The sequence below is a fragment of the Sebastes umbrosus genome, chromosome 13 (genome assembly GCF_015220745.1).
Source record: "Sebastes umbrosus isolate fSebUmb1 chromosome 13, fSebUmb1.pri, whole genome shotgun sequence".
Taxonomy (NCBI): domain Eukaryota; kingdom Metazoa; phylum Chordata; class Actinopteri; order Perciformes; family Sebastidae; genus Sebastes; species Sebastes umbrosus.
This window is the reverse complement of record NC_051281.1, coordinates 2,028,588-2,047,739: the sequence shown is the minus strand read 5'-3', so window position 1 is coordinate 2,047,739 and position 19,152 is coordinate 2,028,588. Positions and strand designations below refer to the sequence as shown.

The window sequence follows — 19,152 nt, the reverse complement described above, 5'->3', positions numbered from 1 at the left end:
AACCACATGGTTCTCCCTCATAAGTAGAAGAACACAGCAACAACAGACAGGTTTAAATGAAATGAACACCAGCAGTATGAACATCTTAAAGTCATATTCAGGCGACTACAGTAACGTGATTACGTAGTAAAACAGTTGCATAGATTTATTTATTAATCTAAAAGAAGGGAATTTCCTCTCAATTAATCAGTTAGTTGACCAGCTATAATTCTGATAAGTGACTCGTTAAGCAGCTCATACAACGGTTCATATCATATCTAAAGTTATTCCTTATTTTTCGTGTGTTCTCCTACGAATGTCCAGCAACACGTGTCAATTTCTGCTCGTTACATGCATACAGGCTTTTCCAGGTTCACGATTACATGGATTACATACAAATTCATTTTGTGAGATATATATACAGATTTTAGTGCATTACTTTTCATTGGAATAGCTACAAACGGTGGATGAGAACAACCTGCGTTAAGTCATATTGTTAAAATGTGTGTGTGCAGAGATCATGGTCGGGGGTGGAGTGGCTTTGCTTTTGTCTGCAGAACGTGTGTGTGTGTGTGTGTGTGTGCGTGTGTGTGTGTGTATTTTTCAGGTCAGTTGAGCTCTCTGTGAGTCTTGTATTTCCTGACTGCTGGTTTCTTATGATTGATGCACTCTGTTCACCTCAGGCGTTATCTTTCTATCCGTCTGTCTTTGTCTCTCTCTCTCTCTCTCTCTCTCTCACACACACACACACACTACTAGTGCAGCAGTTTAATCCCTGAGGCAGGTTACAAATTCGTACCATTGTTACCTCTCTCTCTCTGTCTCTGTCTCTGAGTCTGTGTCTCTCCTTCAGGGTTACTTGAGGTCAGAGTCAGTTGGTTTCACTGCAGCACAGAACACCACCATTTCTATTCTATCGTCATATTTAATGCCTCTACTGAAATGTTCAAGTTTCACTTCAAAATAACACAGATGTCGTCGTGAATAACGTTTCCAGATGCTCCAGATGCTGAAAGTCACATCTGGCTGCATAAACTCCCAGAATCCCTTGCTCTACCGGCTTTCTTCTTGCGACTGTTTTGTCTTATTTCTCTGCAGCTGTGCAGCACTCCGCTGCACCTCACTGCTGCCGGTCCCAGTGGTAATAAAACATGTATTTATTTCATATTTATTTATCCTCATGAATAATTCAAAACGATGCGCCTATATTTGAGTTTCTTTTTTTAATTCTTTTTTTGCACCAGTTAAAATCAGAGGATGTGGACATAGTGTGCAGGCAGAGCAAATCATTACATTATTCACAATATTAAAAATAAGCTATACATAGAGTATATACGTATGTCACGTTCATTTAAACATGCTATTATTAAACTACGGAGTCTTGATTGGTAAAGATCAACAGATTGTTGGTTTTATGTCCTTATCTGTTATTTACACTTTCAAATTTTTCTTTAAAAAGAACTCTCTCTTTATTTAGAAAGTGTTTTGAAAATCAGAGTACAGCATATAAAAAGCTAAATCTTTTCAACACTAGTATCTGTGTGACTCTCCTCAGTACATAATCATTACAAAAATATAACAGAAATCCTTCTGCAGTGCATTAAAAGTGTTTCTGTAATCTACAAAATTACAGTTTTATTTTCATTTATTAACGCACAAGAAAAAAAAAAAATTGTCGATCCTGCTTTTGATTTGGATGGTCGAGATCGGAAACTAATTTTGATCGATTCCCGATTTAGAATCGAAATCGTGACACCCCTAATATGTAGATTATGTACGAAAGAAAAACAGTCAGGAAAACTATAGAGAGGACGTCATTTTAATGTAATGAGAACAAGAGTAACATGATTTAATGTAGGAGTGTGAAGAAGAGATTGAAGTGAAAAGCACACATTAGAGACGTTTCTGGACTAGCAGCAGACGGGGTGCGTTGATTTGAATGGGGTGTGATGTTCAGTATCTTGTAGCAGTTATTGATTCATCCTGTCATGCAGTCATGTGATCATCAGTCCATCAGTTATTGGCTCTGCCACAGAGGAACTGAGCCGTTGTCCTCAGTGTTGTTGTTGTTGTTGTTGTTGTTGTTGTTGTTGTTGTTCGGGTGCAGAAGTTCACTCTTCCGTGCTGAAGGTGCAGACGGCCAGACGACCCTGAAGAGTCTCATCTCTCAGATCTAGTTTATGTTTATATGAAAATTCACGATGCGTGTGTGTGTGTGTGTGTGTGTGTGTGTGTGTGTGTGTGTGGGAACTGTGATTATAATCCATGTGTGTGTGTGTTTCATCAATGAATGGTTTCCCTCATTAGAGGGAAGTGAAAGCATCTTCCTCTCTGCAGCTTCCTGGCAGGAGGATGAGTGGCGTAAACAGCCGGTGTGTGTGTGTGTGTGTGTGTGTGTGTGTGTGTGTGTGTGTGTGTGTGTGTGTTTGTGTGTGAGAGGAATATTTATAGTAGTCTGATAGGAGGACACACACACACACACACACACAGCTGGTACAGGCTGTCCCACCAGCAGACAGTAGAGGGTCACACAGGCTCTACTTCTTTCCCAGTTTGGTTCTTATTAATTAGGGATGGGTAATTGTTAAGATTTTAATGGTACTACTACTCTAACCAATACTACTACTCAAATCGGTACTGTAACAGTACTCTTAACGGTTCTTTTTGTTGGTTTTAGATGATGCTCTGATAATTTCAGGTGGCATTTACAGTATGAACACAACCATATTTTGTTTTACGGTTTTGATTGAAAGACCCCTAGCGGCAGAAAACGACATGTAGTGCATAACACAACGGATCTTGGAATTTTCGGTGATGATGAGGAATTTTATTTGCTTACTTAAAGGGACTATTTGTAACTTTCAGAAATGCTTGTTAACAGCGACACCTGTGGCCGTGAAATCAACGAAAGTCAGCGTCGTGCTCGTGCTTGTGCTCGCTCTAAATAGACATGATGGAGCATCGCTCAACACAATGAGGAGACACACGTCAGCTAAAACCACAATATCACTCTATAGTTCAGCTGCATGTGTCCCGATCTGGTACATTTATACGCTTAAAAAGTTACAAACAGTCTCTTTAAGGGAAGTCAAGAAATATGTTAAATTCTGCAGAAAACCTAGAAATATGAGGTAATTTTACAAATAGATGAAGTTACAGGAGTAGAGTTGCAACGATTGACCGATTATTTGTCAACTATTAAATTAATCGTCATCTGTTTTGATAATGGATTGATCGGTTAGAGAGTTTTTTTTAAGAAAGAAGTCTAAATTCTCTGATTGCAGCTTCTTAAATGTGAATATTTTCTGGTTTCTTTCCTCCTCTTTGACAGTAAACTGAATATCTTTGAGACATTTGAAGACGTCTTCTTGAGCTTTGGGATCCACATTTATCACCATTTTCTGATATTTTATAGACCAAACTACTAATCGATTAATCGAGAGAACAATCGACAATGAAAAGAATCATTAGTTGCAGTGATATAACAGGAGTGTAGCAGAATTTGACTGTGTAAATCAGACCTTGGTTTGTGATGTGATGTTTTTTGAATTCCAAATCTAATGCATGTATTATTTATTGTCTCCTCTGCAGATCAATGTGCGCGTCACCACCATGGACGCGGAGCTGGAGTTTGCCATCCAGCCCAACACGACAGGCAAACAGCTCTTTGACCAGGTGAGAAACACATATATATACATGTTTGTATTCATTTAAAAGGACCATGATCCCTGAGGACATTATGAGGACAAACACTTCAACAGCTGATAGAAGGGTGCAGAAAAATCCATCCATCATAGACGAGAGTAGAAATGTGTGTTCTCACGGTGAACTCTGTGACCTGCTGGAAGAATCCCGTTGTTTGTTCTCCATCACTAATGAAAAGCAACGCTGACAGTGATGGTGTGTGCGTGCGTGTGTGCGTGCATGTGTGTGTGTGCCAGTGGGTGCTGGCTGGGTCTGGGTTGGTACTGGTTCTGTACAGAGATGACACACAGAGAGCTCTTTGTCTGAACTGGGAGCTTCTACTGGATGTGTGAGTGTGTGTGGGTCTGTGTGTAAAAGGGCAGCTTTCAGCATTGTTTCATGTCTCAGCCTCTGAAGGTTGGTCGGGGTTTTGTGGTGACGTAGAGAAGAGGGAGGAAGAGCGAATGAAAGAGGAGCTGTGTTGTTGTTGTTTGTCAGCGTTCTGCTTTATAGTGTGAGATCAAAACGCAGGAGAGCTTTTCAGGCTATACAACACAGGTTTATAGAACAATAGGTCCGTCTATTCAGAATAAATCATTCAGGTGTTGCTGTGTGAGGAGAGAGAGACCCTGCGTACATCATACTCACCCAATCACACTCTGCTGCTCATCACATGCTTCTGTGTATTTATCTTCCTGCTGTGGATAACTGACCAATCAGGGTTCAATAAGAGCTTTTTCCAGAACAGCTTTGGAACATTGTGTCTTTCACAATTCACCATTCAAATAACAAATTGGCTTTTTACTCCGCCAGCGCATGGCTCTACTATTAAAGTTTGGTCTTTCCTCGACCAAAGAAATTTTTAGTCGACTAATCGATTAATTACACGGTAGTCGGTGTTACCGGTGTTACACGGTGGTCGGGAACAAACCGATTACATTACGTACCCACTGCCCCCACCGTCATTTAGCTTCTTTTTTTACAGAAATAAAACCCATTTCGTTCATTTTGGCGTATCAGTCTGGTGTTATCAACAGATAGTTGGACGACGGACGCTACGAACTGAAAGTGAAAGTGTCTGCTCCGTACGGAGTCTCAGCTCAGAGCAGCAGGAGTCAGATTTCACACGCGGGACGAGAGAGAGTTGACGGACAAGACGATGGCGGAGGACTTGGTGTCCAAGCGAAAAGCAGAAGCACTAATTTGTCAATATTTCAGATTTAAACCCAATGCTATAAGAGAATCATAACGTTAATGAGGCAATCGACGTGAGGAGGACGGAGCGGTCACAGCGCTCCAACCGAGTCGGAAATAAATCATTAAGCATGAAAGAATCATAAAAAAACGAGTAATCGATGAAAGAGATCTTAGTCAACTAAAGACCAAAACGACCGACTAAGAGTTCAATCAGGATAGACAAGTGAATGAAGAAAAGATTATTTCCTATTATAACAGATGACGTATGATAATAAAGTCTTATTTCTAATTATTTCTGTTTTATAAATGTGTGACTTTTAGCAGCTAGAAGGTGGAGAGAGAGTGAGCCGACAGGTGGAGATGAACTAAAGATAGATGTAGATAGAGTAGAAACCCCCTCACAGAATGATGAGCAGCATGAGCAGCGTTTTTAGGAGTTAGAAGCTCCTGAGTTGATGAGAACAGACTGAACGCAGCGTAAACAAGAGAGATGAGATACATGATACTCTGATGCTGAATGTGATGCCAACGCCTCGGTGTACATATCAAACTGATCGGCTTCAAGCGGCAGTACCGACGGGCACTGTTTGGTGCTGTGGTGTGAAAATGACGATCATTTATGAATGAGTGAAGAGAGACTCTATTGATAAAGAGGCTAAATATAAACACACACACACACAGAATGATTAAAGGCCTGAGTGAGGCAGGAAAGCTTTTTAATCAATCTAACCCAAACACCAACATGTAAGCTGCTGAACACACACACACACACACACACACACACACACTTTCAGCCCAATCAGCTTGACTTTTCTGTCCCTCTTTTGTTGCTCGTCTTCCACTTGTTATTCCTTCTCTCTCTCTCTCTCTCTCGGCCCGACGTTCCCAAATCCTGTTTCCTCATTCTGAGGCTTCTCTTCTGAATGTGCCTGCTGAGCTCTCAGCATCCGCATCGCTGCAGCGAACCGCATCCCCCCCCCCACGGGAGGCCCTCTGTGTGTGTAACTGATTGTGTTGGATGGTGTGTTTCAGAGTGTTTTCACTGATGATTTGATACTCGTGTGTTTAATGTGTTTATATGAGCATGTCTTTCTGTGTAAGAGTGTGTGAGAGCTGATTATATGGTAGAGTGTTGTTATATTGACTGTGTAAATCACATTAGAGACTGAGTAAGCGTCCACATCCCCCCAGGTCCTCTCTCTCTCTCTCTCTCTCTCTCTCTCTCTGTAAATGGGACGACAGTTAGTGAACTTAGTTCGTCACAATGACGTGTGAGGATGTTTGAAAGAGGAACGAGGGAAGACAGTGTGAAGGTGGTTGAACACCATAAAAGCGTTTTCCCAGAGGATGGATCTCCTGCTGCTGTTCATCTATTTGATTGTGTGCATCAATTAATGATAGATTATTATGTCAACATTTGAATATGTGGCAAAAAGTTTCAAGTTTATTTGTCATATGCATTTAAAGGTACAATGTACAGTGAAATGCATTTTACCCTGATGGCTCTCTCTCAGCCGTTCAAATCTATAAATAGTACACTAGATAAATAATACAATAAATAAGACAATATCTGAGAATAAAATTATAAAACAACCTAAAAACCATAAAAACATCCATAAAAAACAATCCACAGCTCTGCATTCATTTAGCGCTACTGTTCAGCAGTCTGACCGCCTGCCAGAGGTCCGAGCTCTGATGCTCTGTAGACGCTTCCCTGAAGGCAGATAAGAGAAGAGACTATATATGCTGGATGACTTGTGTCCTGCACAATACAAAGTGCTTTCTTCCCTGTACCTGTGATCACGGTGATCCAATCATAGATGCTGTTTTCACTGTCCTCATCAGGAGTTTATGCTCATATGATGTAATGTTGCCAAACCAGACCAGTATGCATCTAGTTAAGATGCTTTCTATCGTGGACCGGTAGAAGTTGATGAGGGTTTTAGTGGACATGTTTCTTTAAAAACCTCAGAAAAATAAAGTCTCTGTTGAGCCCTTTTATGACACAACTGATGTGCAGGGACGAGGAGAGGGAGTCAGAGATATGGATGCCTACAGCAGGAACATGAAGCTGTTGATAATTTGGAAAGGAGTGTTATTTATATCAACCGTTTTCACAGATTGAACAGAAGTAACGGTGTCCTCCTAGTTTTTGTAAACCCCTTATTACAATGAAGGATAATCTTAATGCTACAGCAGATACTGATATTTTAGACAATAGCATGTTAATAGTCTTAAATCCTGAAAGAGCTGAACGGTGGTTTCCCTCACCAGATTTCTAATGATTATCTCTCACCAGGGTTTTCAACTTTTGCAGAATATAAAGTCTGTCATTCATATTAAAGCCGGGGCATTTCCATCATATCCTGTAAGCTGATGAAAACTAAAAGTCTTTGTGTGGTTTCAGGTGGTGAAGACGGTGGGTCTGAGGGAGGTCTGGTTCTTCGGCCTGCAGTACACCGACAGTAAAGGCTACGTCACGTGGCTCAAACTCAACAAGAAGGTGAGACACCCTCAACACAACCATTCCTGTTTTTATCATTTAATTCCCACAACTTAAAAACATGATATTAAAGTTATGAAGCCTGTAAACAGTCGTCCTCTCGAGGTTAAGACTTTAGAGAAACTAGAAAACCTTAGAAGTAAACTTGTTTTTATAATCTTACTTTAATATTCTGTTTGTCAGAAGCTGCTTTAATCCAAAGAGCATCATCTTGTTTACATTAAATCTTCTCTAGAGTCAGATTCCCTCGTGTGTTTACAGACATGTGAGGGGTGAAAGATGAAACATGTGTGATTGTTTCTCCCTCCAGGTGACCCAGCAGGACGTGAAGAAGGAGAATCCGCTGCAGTTCAAGTTCAGAGCAAAGTTCTTCCCAGAGGACGTTTCTGAGGAGCTCATCCAGGAGATCACACAGAAGCTCTTCTTCCTGCAGGTACTGATGGATCACTGGGCAATGCCAAGATATCGTGGTGGTCGGGTCGACCCAGAATGATGCCAACACAAGGTGGATGTGTTCTGAAAACTCAGCTGGGATTTACAGCTGTTGTCTTCGTGTGGAAACAGGATGTTGCGTCTGAAGCCCGGCTCAGACTGCACCAGTTTATGGCTGATTTATCCACGATTCAACCCTCAAATCGGAGGAGAAATCTGGTCCGGTACCTCGGTCGTACCGATGTTCGGCCCAGATTATCTGGTAACGTGAGGGGCTTACAGACCCAGTCTTAAACATCAGGGCTCACAAAGAAGAAATAACTGATCTTAAGTATTATTAGACTGCAAATCAACCGCATGCTGCAATGAATAAAGCCTCGGCCACACCGGGAACGTCAGCAGCGCGTGGCGGCTGCATTACCTGTTGTTTTTTATTTCGGCGTTCATGTTATCAGGTTAGAGCAGCCACACTGCGGCTCGACTGCGTCTCTTCAAGAGATTTGAGGTCTCGAAAAATTACTACAGTTTCAATGTCTATCTGTAGAATATGTTACGGAGATGAAAAAGAAGTAAAGACATATTTTTAAATCAACACTTCCTGCTTTCATTTCAACATAAAAGCCCTCAAGCGTTTTTTTTTCTGTGGACAGAATTCCTTCATTTGTTAACATAAGGCTTTTATTCTGAAATATTTGCAGCACAGTGCTGTAGATCATGCAGTGACTTGCAGAACTCCGTGAATGTATGTAGTACGGGGTTTTAATGGTGGATTATTACTATTATTTACAAATTACCACTACTTGACAGTGCACATGAGGGATCGCTGTCACACACTTTTTAATGGACTTAATGAACTGACAGAGTACAGCAGTTTTAACAGCTTTTGACCTGTCAATCAGGGAGAATACCTGCGACGACATGCTTCTATACATGGCCTTAAATACTGACCAATAAGATCACTTCCTGAACAGATTTCACCATCAGCCCATGGATTTATTCGTAGTTTAGCTGTTGAAATCAGTCTAAAATCACATGTCTGCTGGTGGTTGGTTCACTTGCTTTCACACCACAAACGAACCGCACCAGAATCCACTTCCTTGCAGACTTCGTTGTGGTTTCAGGTTCGGTTCTTTGGTCCACACCAGAGTTAACAGCTTTCACATCCAGCCCAAACCAATCGTCATCACCATGATTTGGTGTGAAAGCACCAGGAAAGGTTGACTAAGCATATCGATTATCCAGGCTCCTACTGACCGTGTGTGTGTGCGTGTGCGTGTGCGTGTGCGTGTGCGTGTGCGTGTGCGTGTGCAGGTGAAGGAGGCCATCCTGAACGATGAGAACTACTGTCCTCCAGAGACGGCCGTGTTGGTGGCGTCCTACGCCGTCCAGGCCAAGTACGGAGATTACAACAAAGACAATCACAAGCCGGGTTACCTGGCCTCCGACCGGCTGCTGCCTCAACGGTACGGTACCGTCCACACACACACACACACACACACACACACTATACTATCCTATACTAGTGAGGACCCACGTTGAAATAATTGATTCCTTAGACACTAAATTATGTGTGAAAACTGAATTCATTTACATAAATGGACTGCTTTTATATAGCTGCCTTCGCTGACGAACAGCTTTACAGTTCACCTCTCATTCACCTGTTCACACACACACACACACACACACACACACACACTGATTGCGGCAGATGCGAGGCGTTTGCGTGGCCTCTGGTCATCAGCTCGGTGTTCAGTTTCTTGCACAAGGACACTTGAGACATTTGGGCAGAAGGAGCTGGTGAACGAACCACCAAACCACCAACCAGCCTCTAGTCCTGAGGTTCCCACTAGGGGGCGCCAAAGATCACAAGGGGTGCACGAGGATTTGTCTGCTCTGAAGTTGTCAAAATTAGATTTGCTCATATATTTGTTGTGTGTGTGCATGTTGTGTAGAGTTCTGGAGCAACACAAGCTGACCAAGGAGCAGTGGGAGGACAGAATACAGACCTGGCATGAGGAGCACCGGAGCCTGCTCAGGTACGGTCATCACGGTTTGACCATTATCGTTGTTTGAACACCTAAATGTCGTTGTGTGTGTGTGTTTAACATTGTGTGTGTGTGTGTGTGTGTGTGTGTTTAACATTGTTTGCATGTGTGTGTGTGTGTGTGTGTGTGTGTGTGTGTGCAGGGAGGATGCGATGATGGAGTATCTGAAGATAGCTCAGGACCTGGAGATGTACGGCGTCAACTACTTTGAAATCAAAAACAAGAAGGGGACAGAACTGTGGCTGGGGGTCGACGCCCTGGGACTCAACATCTACGAGCACGAAGACAAGTAACACATGCACACACACACACACACACACACACACACACACACACTCAGACACTCACGTGAACACGCTACATATACTCACAAAGTTGTGTAGGACCAATTAATTGGCGGCGATAGGATGTTTTACGTCTCTAATAGCGGCCGATGGCTGCACAGCCGTCACCAGTCACGCGGGGACGTACGTCAGCGTTTTGCACGGAGGCTTCATACATAAAGACAGTGTAGAGGGGGAGAAAAAAGGTTCTCTCTCGAATATTCAACGCAACACTATCATCTGTTTGTCCCAGATACAAGACGGACAAAAAGAAATCATTCACTGTTACTTTAACTTGCCGATTTGGTGTTCTTTCTTGTAAATAATCCAGCCACGTAACCATCCATTCATGAAATAAAATCGCACACTTATGTGCGAACATTAATGGTTTGCAAGAGTGGCATTTAACAATGTACGAGATGCAAAACAGAAGTAATCCTGGCCAGCCCATTGCAAATAAATTGAAAATGTTCCAATGATGTAATCCACCAAATCCCACTTAAGGATGTTCTCTTATGAATGATTAAATTCGGGGTGACAAAAAACGGATTTATAAAAAAAATAATGAAAATGTAAAAGTAGCCGACTACGCTGCTGCAGAAGTAAAGAAGATATCGGCTTTTTCCTGCTACAAACTATGGTTATTATATTGGTCGACCTCTATTAGGACCCTCCGAGGGTCAAAAGATAAAGCAGAGGGGTCCCAACATCTGATTAACAGAGAAGATATTAACAAAATGAAATGAATCACTCTCTTGGTGGAACTACAGCGAGCAATTTTTGTAACTGTCTGTCTGTTTTTATTTTTTCCACAAACCAAACTACCTTCGTGGATTAGTAAATTTGTATTAAATTGATTTGATTTGAGTCGGAAGTAGACATTACTTCATTTTATAGGACGGTGAGACAAAACGCTTTGGGTCTAGTTGATGTGATCGGCACCTCATAACCTCCAAACTGAAAAATAAAGACGAAACCAGACTTTATTTAGAGGAATAAAATACAACCTTTGATCCCCTTTGTCATAAAAGATATGTCACATACATCAAGTGTTGCACTTTTCTGTATGAAAGTCTGAAAATGTTATCTTCTATTAATATAAATATTACTGTTATCTGTGAATTAATTCATTAAGATGTGGAACACTGAAGCTAGATTATAACTGGTTAAAGATATCTAGTGTGGACTCTCAGCTCTTTGGTGGCTGTGGGTTGTATTGGTTTGACAACAGCGCCCTCTTGAGCTTTTAAACAAAATACTCTAGTCTATTCATTCAGACAAGCATGCACATATAAATATATAAAGTGACAGATTCATTAATTTCTTCCCTCAGGTTGTCACCAAAGATCGGCTTCCCCTGGAGCGAGATCAGAAACATTTCCTTCAGCGACAAGAAGTTCGTCATCAAGCCCATCGACAAGAAAGCTCCAGTAGGTGTTGGAGCGATGGACGTGTGACCGATGAGGTCTTTTTATTAACGCTGTCATGTGTATTATTCACCCTCCGTGTCTCCTCCAGGACTTTGTGTTCTACGCCCCGCGGTTGCGGATCAACAAGCGCATCCTGGCGTTGTGTGTGGGAAACCACGAGCTGTACATGAGGAGGAGGAAGCCCGACACCATCGAGGTGCAGCAGATGAAGGCTCAGGCCAGAGAGGAGAAGCACCACAAGCAGATGGAGAGGTACAGTTTCAGGACTATGGGCTGGTCTGGACGCACAAATCTTTCCTTTATTACTGCTGTGCTTTTTATCTACTCCACACAGGATGAAACACACTGTACACGCTTTGTTATATTTAAATAAAATGTATCCAATGCAATGTAAATCACACATTTTATATCTGTTTAAAATGTACCTTAAAGATGAGATTTGTCAAGTATTTAATACTCTTATCAACATGGGAGAGGACAAATATGCTTATATATGTTCATAAAGTGGGCATGTCTGTAAAGGGGAGACTCGTGGGTACCCATAGAACCCATTTACATTCAGATATCTGGAGGTCAGAGGTCAAGGGACCCCTTCGTAAGTTCGGAGCGTTATTTAACCTCCTTTGCGACAAGGTTGTTTGACACGGTTGGTAGCAATGACAATTAATTTGATACCAGTATCTTCACTCAACAACAAATTTGCGTTCACACGTTATTATCGCGTTAACACCTAAATGTTATACTTTTTTAATAAATATTAAATTGTGTTGTACAAAAACATATTTGCACATGACACAGCGGTCAGTACATCCACACCGAAGAACATTGAACACTACAAAGTTTTCCATATCAATGGATTATCACTTTTATCAAGTGAAGATGTTATACTTATTGTCATTGAGGAGTGTCCATAAACTACCTGAAGTTATGTCACTGATAAACTGATTATTTTCCTTCATATCAGCAGGTTTACATGAGAGACACACAAGAGACTAGGTTACTGGGAGAAATCAGATGATAGCACGGCATTGGGAAAAGGTCTTGATAAGACCAGACTCAATAGAAAACATCCTGTGAACGTTTCCACTATTTTCATGGCGTATATCTTCAGATGATCAACAGATAAGTCACCGTCTGGTGTGATTTCTGTGTTGTTTCTGCAGAGCGCAGCTGGAGAACGAGAAGAAGAAGCGACAGCATGCGGAGAGGGAGAAGGAGCGGATAGAGCGAGAGAAGGACGAGCTGATCGAGAGGCTGAGGCAGATCGAAGGGCAGACGCAGAGAGCTCAGAAAGGTACCAACGCCAACGCCAACACCGAGCATGTACAACACTTGTGTAATGTTAGGATACTGGCCTTAGGATAATAATAATATTAAGACGTCTTTCATCATCACTGATCACACAAGTTTCCGCTGATCTGTAACTCCTATATTGATGTTCTGTGTGCAGAGCTGGAGGAGCAGACTCGCAGGGCTCTGGAGCTGGAGCAGGAGAGGAAGCGGGCCAAGGAGGAGGCCGAGCGGCTGGATAGGGAGAGGCAGGCGGCGGAGGACGGCAAGGCGGCGCTGGCTCAGCAGGCTGCCGACCAGATGAAGAACCAGGAGCAGCTGGTACCTGCACCCTCACACCAATCACACCCTCACACCAATCACACCAATCACATCAATCACATCAATCACACCAATCACACCAATCACATCAGTCACATCAGTCACATCAGTCACATCAGTCACAGCCTCTCGTCATTTATCAAGCAAAACTACCAGATTCTCAAATAGGAGAAGATGCTAATTCTGTTTCATATCATTGTAAACTGTAAATATCTTTGTGTTTTTGGACTGTTGAATCCAGTCTGGTAACTTGGTAACCGTGTGTTGTTATCTTCGACAGGCTGCTGAGTTAGCGGAGTTCACTGCCAAAATCGCTCTGCTGGAGGAAGCCAAGAGGAAAAAAGAAGACGAAGCAACAGAATGGCAACACAAGGTAACCTCGGTTTATAAAGTGGGTCTGTGACCTGTTCAGGTGTTTGGGCTCATTATTCTTTGCTATTATTTTCAAATATAAAAACTGGAAATTAAAATCAAGAACTAAAACATCTGGGTAGAAATGTGGCACCCAGTTAGCACAAAGAGAAAAGGCCTCACCCACTACCCCAAAAACCTGTCTTTGAGTCCTGCTTCAGTGCCACCAACTTTCATAATGTGGGTTACCTTGAAACACTCACTCTTAGTCAGCAGAGACAAGGGGCCTTTCTCAAACCGGACCCTCCCCACTCCCACTCCCACTCCCACTCCCACTCCCACTCCCACTCCATGAAGGAGAGCACTCTGTTTATAGTCCCACTAGCAGCTGAATGAAGCTCCTTCTTTAAGGTGTCGGGTATAAATACAGCACTCTCTACGACGGAAACCGCCGTAACGTTTGGTAACCGTGGTTGTGGAGGGGATGTGCAAAGGTTCTTAGTATTAATAAAAAGAATATGCAATATACAGAGAAACTAAAATAAAACGTATTCCCATGTTTCTTTGGTGGTATTTATTTTCTTTTTTTGTGAACATCTTCTCGTGATGTTTATGAGCTGCTTGGTTTTTGCAACAGTCCCTGTATTTATACGACACTTTATAATCGAAGGATCACGTGCACCGTTTTATAGACTAGACATTTGATCCTAAATTTAATGTAACCTTAAGTTGTTAAATGTGTATCTTAGTTTGAGCAGTTTGTACAGATAGTTGCATGGAACTACATTTGTACGGAACGTTTTCCATGATGAACACAAAACGCCGTTGCACGTGGCCAGTAAGTCGATGCAGGCTCGCTGTTGGAGGGTTATACAACCCACTTCCACTCCCCGCTAACTGGTTTGGGATGGCACTTAATATGGCGGACCCTCCACGCGAATGCGCAAACGGAGTAGCAATGGGAAGGGGGTGGATTGAGAAATGCCCAAGGACTGAAGTTCAGAGGAAACTGGAGTTTCCAATTGGTTAGAAAAAAAACAGAAAAACGCAGATAAACACAACATTGGACAGATTCTAATATCACATGCACATGCTGTAGTTTTTAGCTTTTTAACTATAGACACGGTTTGATCTGCTGCTTAATCAGCAAGTTGTCCTTCCATTTTTCTGTGCCACTTTTTATTACCCATAAGCTGAACCGTCCTCACCACCAGAGGGCCTCGTTTACCACAACGTACAGCCAACAGTGTCCTCTGGTGGGAAACAATGTTTTGATGTGTGGGAAACCAAAAATATGTTAACTAATATAATCCCTAATATAAACCATGTATTTTTCTTGAAATTATTATTTAAAAAAAATAAATATTTATTTATATTTGCTAGGTCTTTTTTCCAAATTAGATAACAAGTAAGAGAACTATGCAACCACAGGAACATTATCAACACTAAAGCATCCCTCGCCTACTCACCATCCATGTCTTATTTATGTTTAACACACTGATGTGTGTGTGGATGTCGCTTTAATTTTCATGTGTCTGTGGCTTTTTGGTGTGGATATTTGAGGGTGTATTTAATAAATATGTTCATGTGTTTCCAACACATGCTCATCTGTAAATGTTTAAACTATAATTTCAGCTCAGAGTCCTTCGAGGTGTTTGGCTCCACATCAAAGTTAATAAAGTGTTCTCACATGACCTCATATCAGGATCTTTATTATCAACGGCCTGGAGAACACCAGACATTTACTAGTGCACAAACACCACTAAATGAATGTCTTTTTAGGAAAGACAATACATACAGAAGAGTTACATAGAAAGAATAAAGCAGCAACACCCAGACTTCAGTAAGCTATGTGGGAAAATACTCTCTACTTTCCACCTGATGTTTAACAGTTTGAGTAAGGCAGTACAATTTTAATTAAATTAAATTCAAAGATTTCTTTAGCTAACCATGCAATCATATATAATGTTACGCTGGAACCAGCTTGCATTTCATACGGCTAGACATGTCACATAAAGTGTAGGATAAAGTCATCATAAAACACATTAGACTCACAACCTGGTGGAGACTCCAAAAAATATTTAAAAATACAACAAATTACCCTTCATCTTTCTCAGTGGGTAGTTGTATTTTTAAGTGCCTTGTAGTAAGTTTAATTTTTCTATGTGTGCACTTTATTAACTCAACAACAGGATTCTTTGATGTATTTTATCGTACTATTTAATATTAAAAATAGCAGGAAATGGTTCCAGACTAATTATAAAGTACACAGTGTGTAAACTCTGGTGTCTGTATCTGTACAGAGGAAGCAGGTTTACAGATACAATTTGAATGTGTAACTTTTCTAGTATTGTAGATTTTTTAGTTTGAAGCATTCAAGAATAAAAATCTGATAAATATAAAATAATATCATCTGCATATAGACACAGATGACGGTACATATAGGCTTGATACATTTTAAAAAGGAAAGTATCGGCACGCATTTTCATACTTGTAAAAAACAATATTCACAATTATTATGATTAAATGTTTTTGTCCATATCTTTCTGTATTAATGTCTGTAAACTGTTCCTCTCTATAAGCACACATGTGTGTTTTTCTTTACAGGCTTTGTCAGCACAAGACGACCTGGAGAAGACCAGGGAGGAGCTGAAGACGGCCATGACGTCTCCGCCGGCGCCAGAGGATGAGGAGGACGAAACCAACGCCGAGGCGAGCGCCGAGCTCCTCAGCGACGGCGTCTCCAGCCACCGCAGCGAAGAGGAACGCATCACCGAAGCGCAGAAGAACGAACGTGTCAAGAAACAGCTACAGGTAGAGCATCAGGAAATACAATTTATTGATTAGGCAATAATACAATATGATCATTTATCAACTTCGATCGGATCGTGATGAACACAATTACGTTGTCTAAATTGATAATAACGAGCACATGCTAACTCAAATTTTTCAGAAATTGTGATGTGAAATATTTTGAAGGAATACCATTTTTAGATTCCGTTTTAGACTTTATATTACAACTCAGTTCAATGCGATTAACAAATGGTGTGTATATGGAAATATTTATGATTTTGTTTCTCTATAATTTCAGTTGAAACTGTTATGTGACCTGATTTAAATTAAATAAAAAAATTTAATTAAATTAAAAAATATAAATGAATGCAAAGATGACAACCAACAATTACAACAAAAAGCTGTAGCCCAAAAACAGAAAAGTGATATAAAATTGAAATATAAAGATAGAGAAGATTAAAACACACGGCATATAGAGCCAATTAAAATGCATTTCAGTGGTGAAGTGCAGGTGTGCTGCGCTCGGTCACTGTGTCAGGTGTTTTCAGTTACTCCGGCTGATTAGACCTCTGCTCAGGTTGAAGGTGGGCGGAGTGGAGGAATCATAAAGGTGTGAACTGGTCCGCCCTAACAGGTTCAACAAAGCTAACAGGAGACTCGGGAAGATGTCAATCAATGAGTCCTGAGAGGAGCTCTAATCAGCCAGAGTAACTGAAAACACCTGAGTGGATGTTCAGAGGCTTTAAATGAGACAAACTACAAACACCTGCTCCAAAGAAAACACATTTCTACAAAGGCTGAGTCTGCTTTCAAACCCTTTATGCAGAAGGGATTATTTCTAACATTTCATCATTCTTGAGGCTTCATAAGCAAACTGCAAATGTTTGAGCTTCCTGATTACTGACTGTGGTCATTACAGAAACAGAAACCAATGAAACAAATGCTACAAAACAAATTGTGTCACACAAAAACAACCTTTAATATGAACCTAGAGTACCGTTTGTTTTTACACAAATCTATGAGGATAAAATAAATATTCAAGGTGGAGTCGTGGCCACAGCTCAACAAGAACATGACCTGCTGATGAACAACTTCAGAATTCAATGTTTCGCTGTCTCTCATCACCTCTCTCTCCGTCTCTCTCTCTTCTGTCTCTCATCACCCCGCTCTCTGTCTCTCTCTCTTCTGTCCAGGCTCTGAGTTCAGAGTTGGCCGAGGCTCGGGACGACACCAAGAAAACCCAGAACGACATGCTGCACGCCGAGAACGTCCGGGCGGGCAGAGACAAGTACAAAACCCTGCGGCAGATCCGCCAGGGCAACACCAAGCAGCGCATTGACGAGTTTGAGTCCATGTGAGCGAGCCGGGCAGAAGGGTGGACACAACGACATAGAAAGAGACCGTTAGTCTCGTTGCCATGTCAACGCCTCACTTTTCCTTGTAAAAGCCCCAAAAAAACCTGCCGCCACCCCCGGGAACTCATGCTGTTTGTTTCTATCCAGGAGAAAGACCGGCTAACGGGCTCCGTAGCTTCAGCCTCGCCAAAGCTCTACTAGCAGCGGTTGGCCAATCACACTGCTACCTGCTTTTTAGAGCTCCGCCCCCCCCAACCCCAACCCCAACGAAGCACACGTCCTTTAATCTGCAAGCAACGCATCCTTTCATCCACCTGGACTCCTCCCTTCTGAAAAGTTGTAATGCTTGCATGTAAGATAATGAAACAACAACATGGACCGTTAGACAAAGTGAGAGAATCAGCTGATATCCTGCTTTTACTCAACAAAATAAAACGGACATTTGTAGCTTGTTGATGTTGCCGGCACGCTCGCCCGTAACGCTTTAATCTCTGTACCTTACTTTTACGTCTTATGTCATCAGTTGAACAATTTAAATAATTTGTTTAAAAAAAAAAACCTGCCTTATTCGTCTCATTTCCAGTATAGTGTAACGTTTTGTCATTTTGTGTTGGGAAAGTCTGTCATTGATCTGTTAATGTTGCATCAGCTAACTTCTGTCTTCTTGAACGGCTCACTGAGCAAACAGATATGCAAACTAGATTTTACATTCTTACTGTGCTGGCGTTCTCCATCCATTGACACATCTGTTCAGAAATATATTTTGCCCCACAATAAAGAATGAATTTATATTTCCAACTATGCAGCAACAGTACGATCTTGAGAGTTGGAACCGGCAGAGTTGGATTTATTCTCAAAGGGTGTTCGAACATGACGCACAAAGTTGTTATAAAAGGCAATGAATTTGCTGCGTAACGCCTGTTTGTCATGAATGACTTTGCTGTTAGTAAATTCTCTGACTGGGAACCGTTAAAATCTCTTCGGCTTGTGTTAACCACAGACATCTAACTAAAAACCCATTGACTTCCAGACAAGGGAACCGAAGTGCTGTGTTTTAGGACTCATTCATTGCAGCACTCTATAAGGAAACTCACGAGGAACACATGAAAGCTTGAGTCTGGCTTTTATTGCTCACGTTTACATCACACACAACAGTCAACATGTCTCATTTGGCCTCAGTTTACAGCCCAGGTTCTGTAGGGATGACAGGTTTGTTTTCAGCGCTTTTCTTTTGGGTTTCATTTCCTAAAGCTCGGTTGAGTTCCACAAACGTCTGAAGAGAGCCACTCCAAAGGGAAAGAGATTAACAAAGACACCATTAATGACATGAAGGTCAAATAGTGGAAAAGTATTTCAGCCAATTTCATTTGAAGTTTGTTTTCTTGTGTTGTTTTCATCAGTTTAAAGCAGTGCCTTAGTATTGCACCCTTAGTAGGTACTTTTGAAACA

The 19,152-nt window shown here is 41.5% G+C and overlaps 1 protein-coding gene across 2 annotated transcripts in view; it reads left to right on the top strand.

Moving 5' to 3' along the window:
* LOC119500499 (radixin) overlaps positions 1–18,618 on the top strand; it is a 38,597-nt gene extending 19,979 nt beyond the window's left edge. For both annotated transcript variants that reach the window (XM_037790243.1, XM_037790244.1), the window contains exons 3-15: positions 3,571–3,654; positions 7,268–7,363; positions 7,674–7,796; positions 9,107–9,258; positions 9,748–9,831; positions 9,983–10,129; positions 11,497–11,593; positions 11,682–11,845; positions 12,757–12,887; positions 13,044–13,204; positions 13,485–13,577; positions 16,163–16,369; positions 17,542–18,618. In XM_037790243.1, the coding sequence (XP_037646171.1) occupies positions 3,571–3,654; positions 7,268–7,363; positions 7,674–7,796; positions 9,107–9,258; positions 9,748–9,831; positions 9,983–10,129; positions 11,497–11,593; positions 11,682–11,845; positions 12,757–12,887; positions 13,044–13,204; positions 13,485–13,577; positions 16,163–16,369; positions 17,542–17,706 (1,704 nt within the window). In that variant the 3' untranslated portion in view covers positions 17,707–18,618. The remainder of the gene's footprint in view (positions 1–3,570; positions 3,655–7,267; positions 7,364–7,673; positions 7,797–9,106; positions 9,259–9,747; positions 9,832–9,982; positions 10,130–11,496; positions 11,594–11,681; positions 11,846–12,756; positions 12,888–13,043; positions 13,205–13,484; positions 13,578–16,162; positions 16,370–17,541) is intronic.
* Positions 18,619–19,152: the final 534 nt, after the last annotated feature.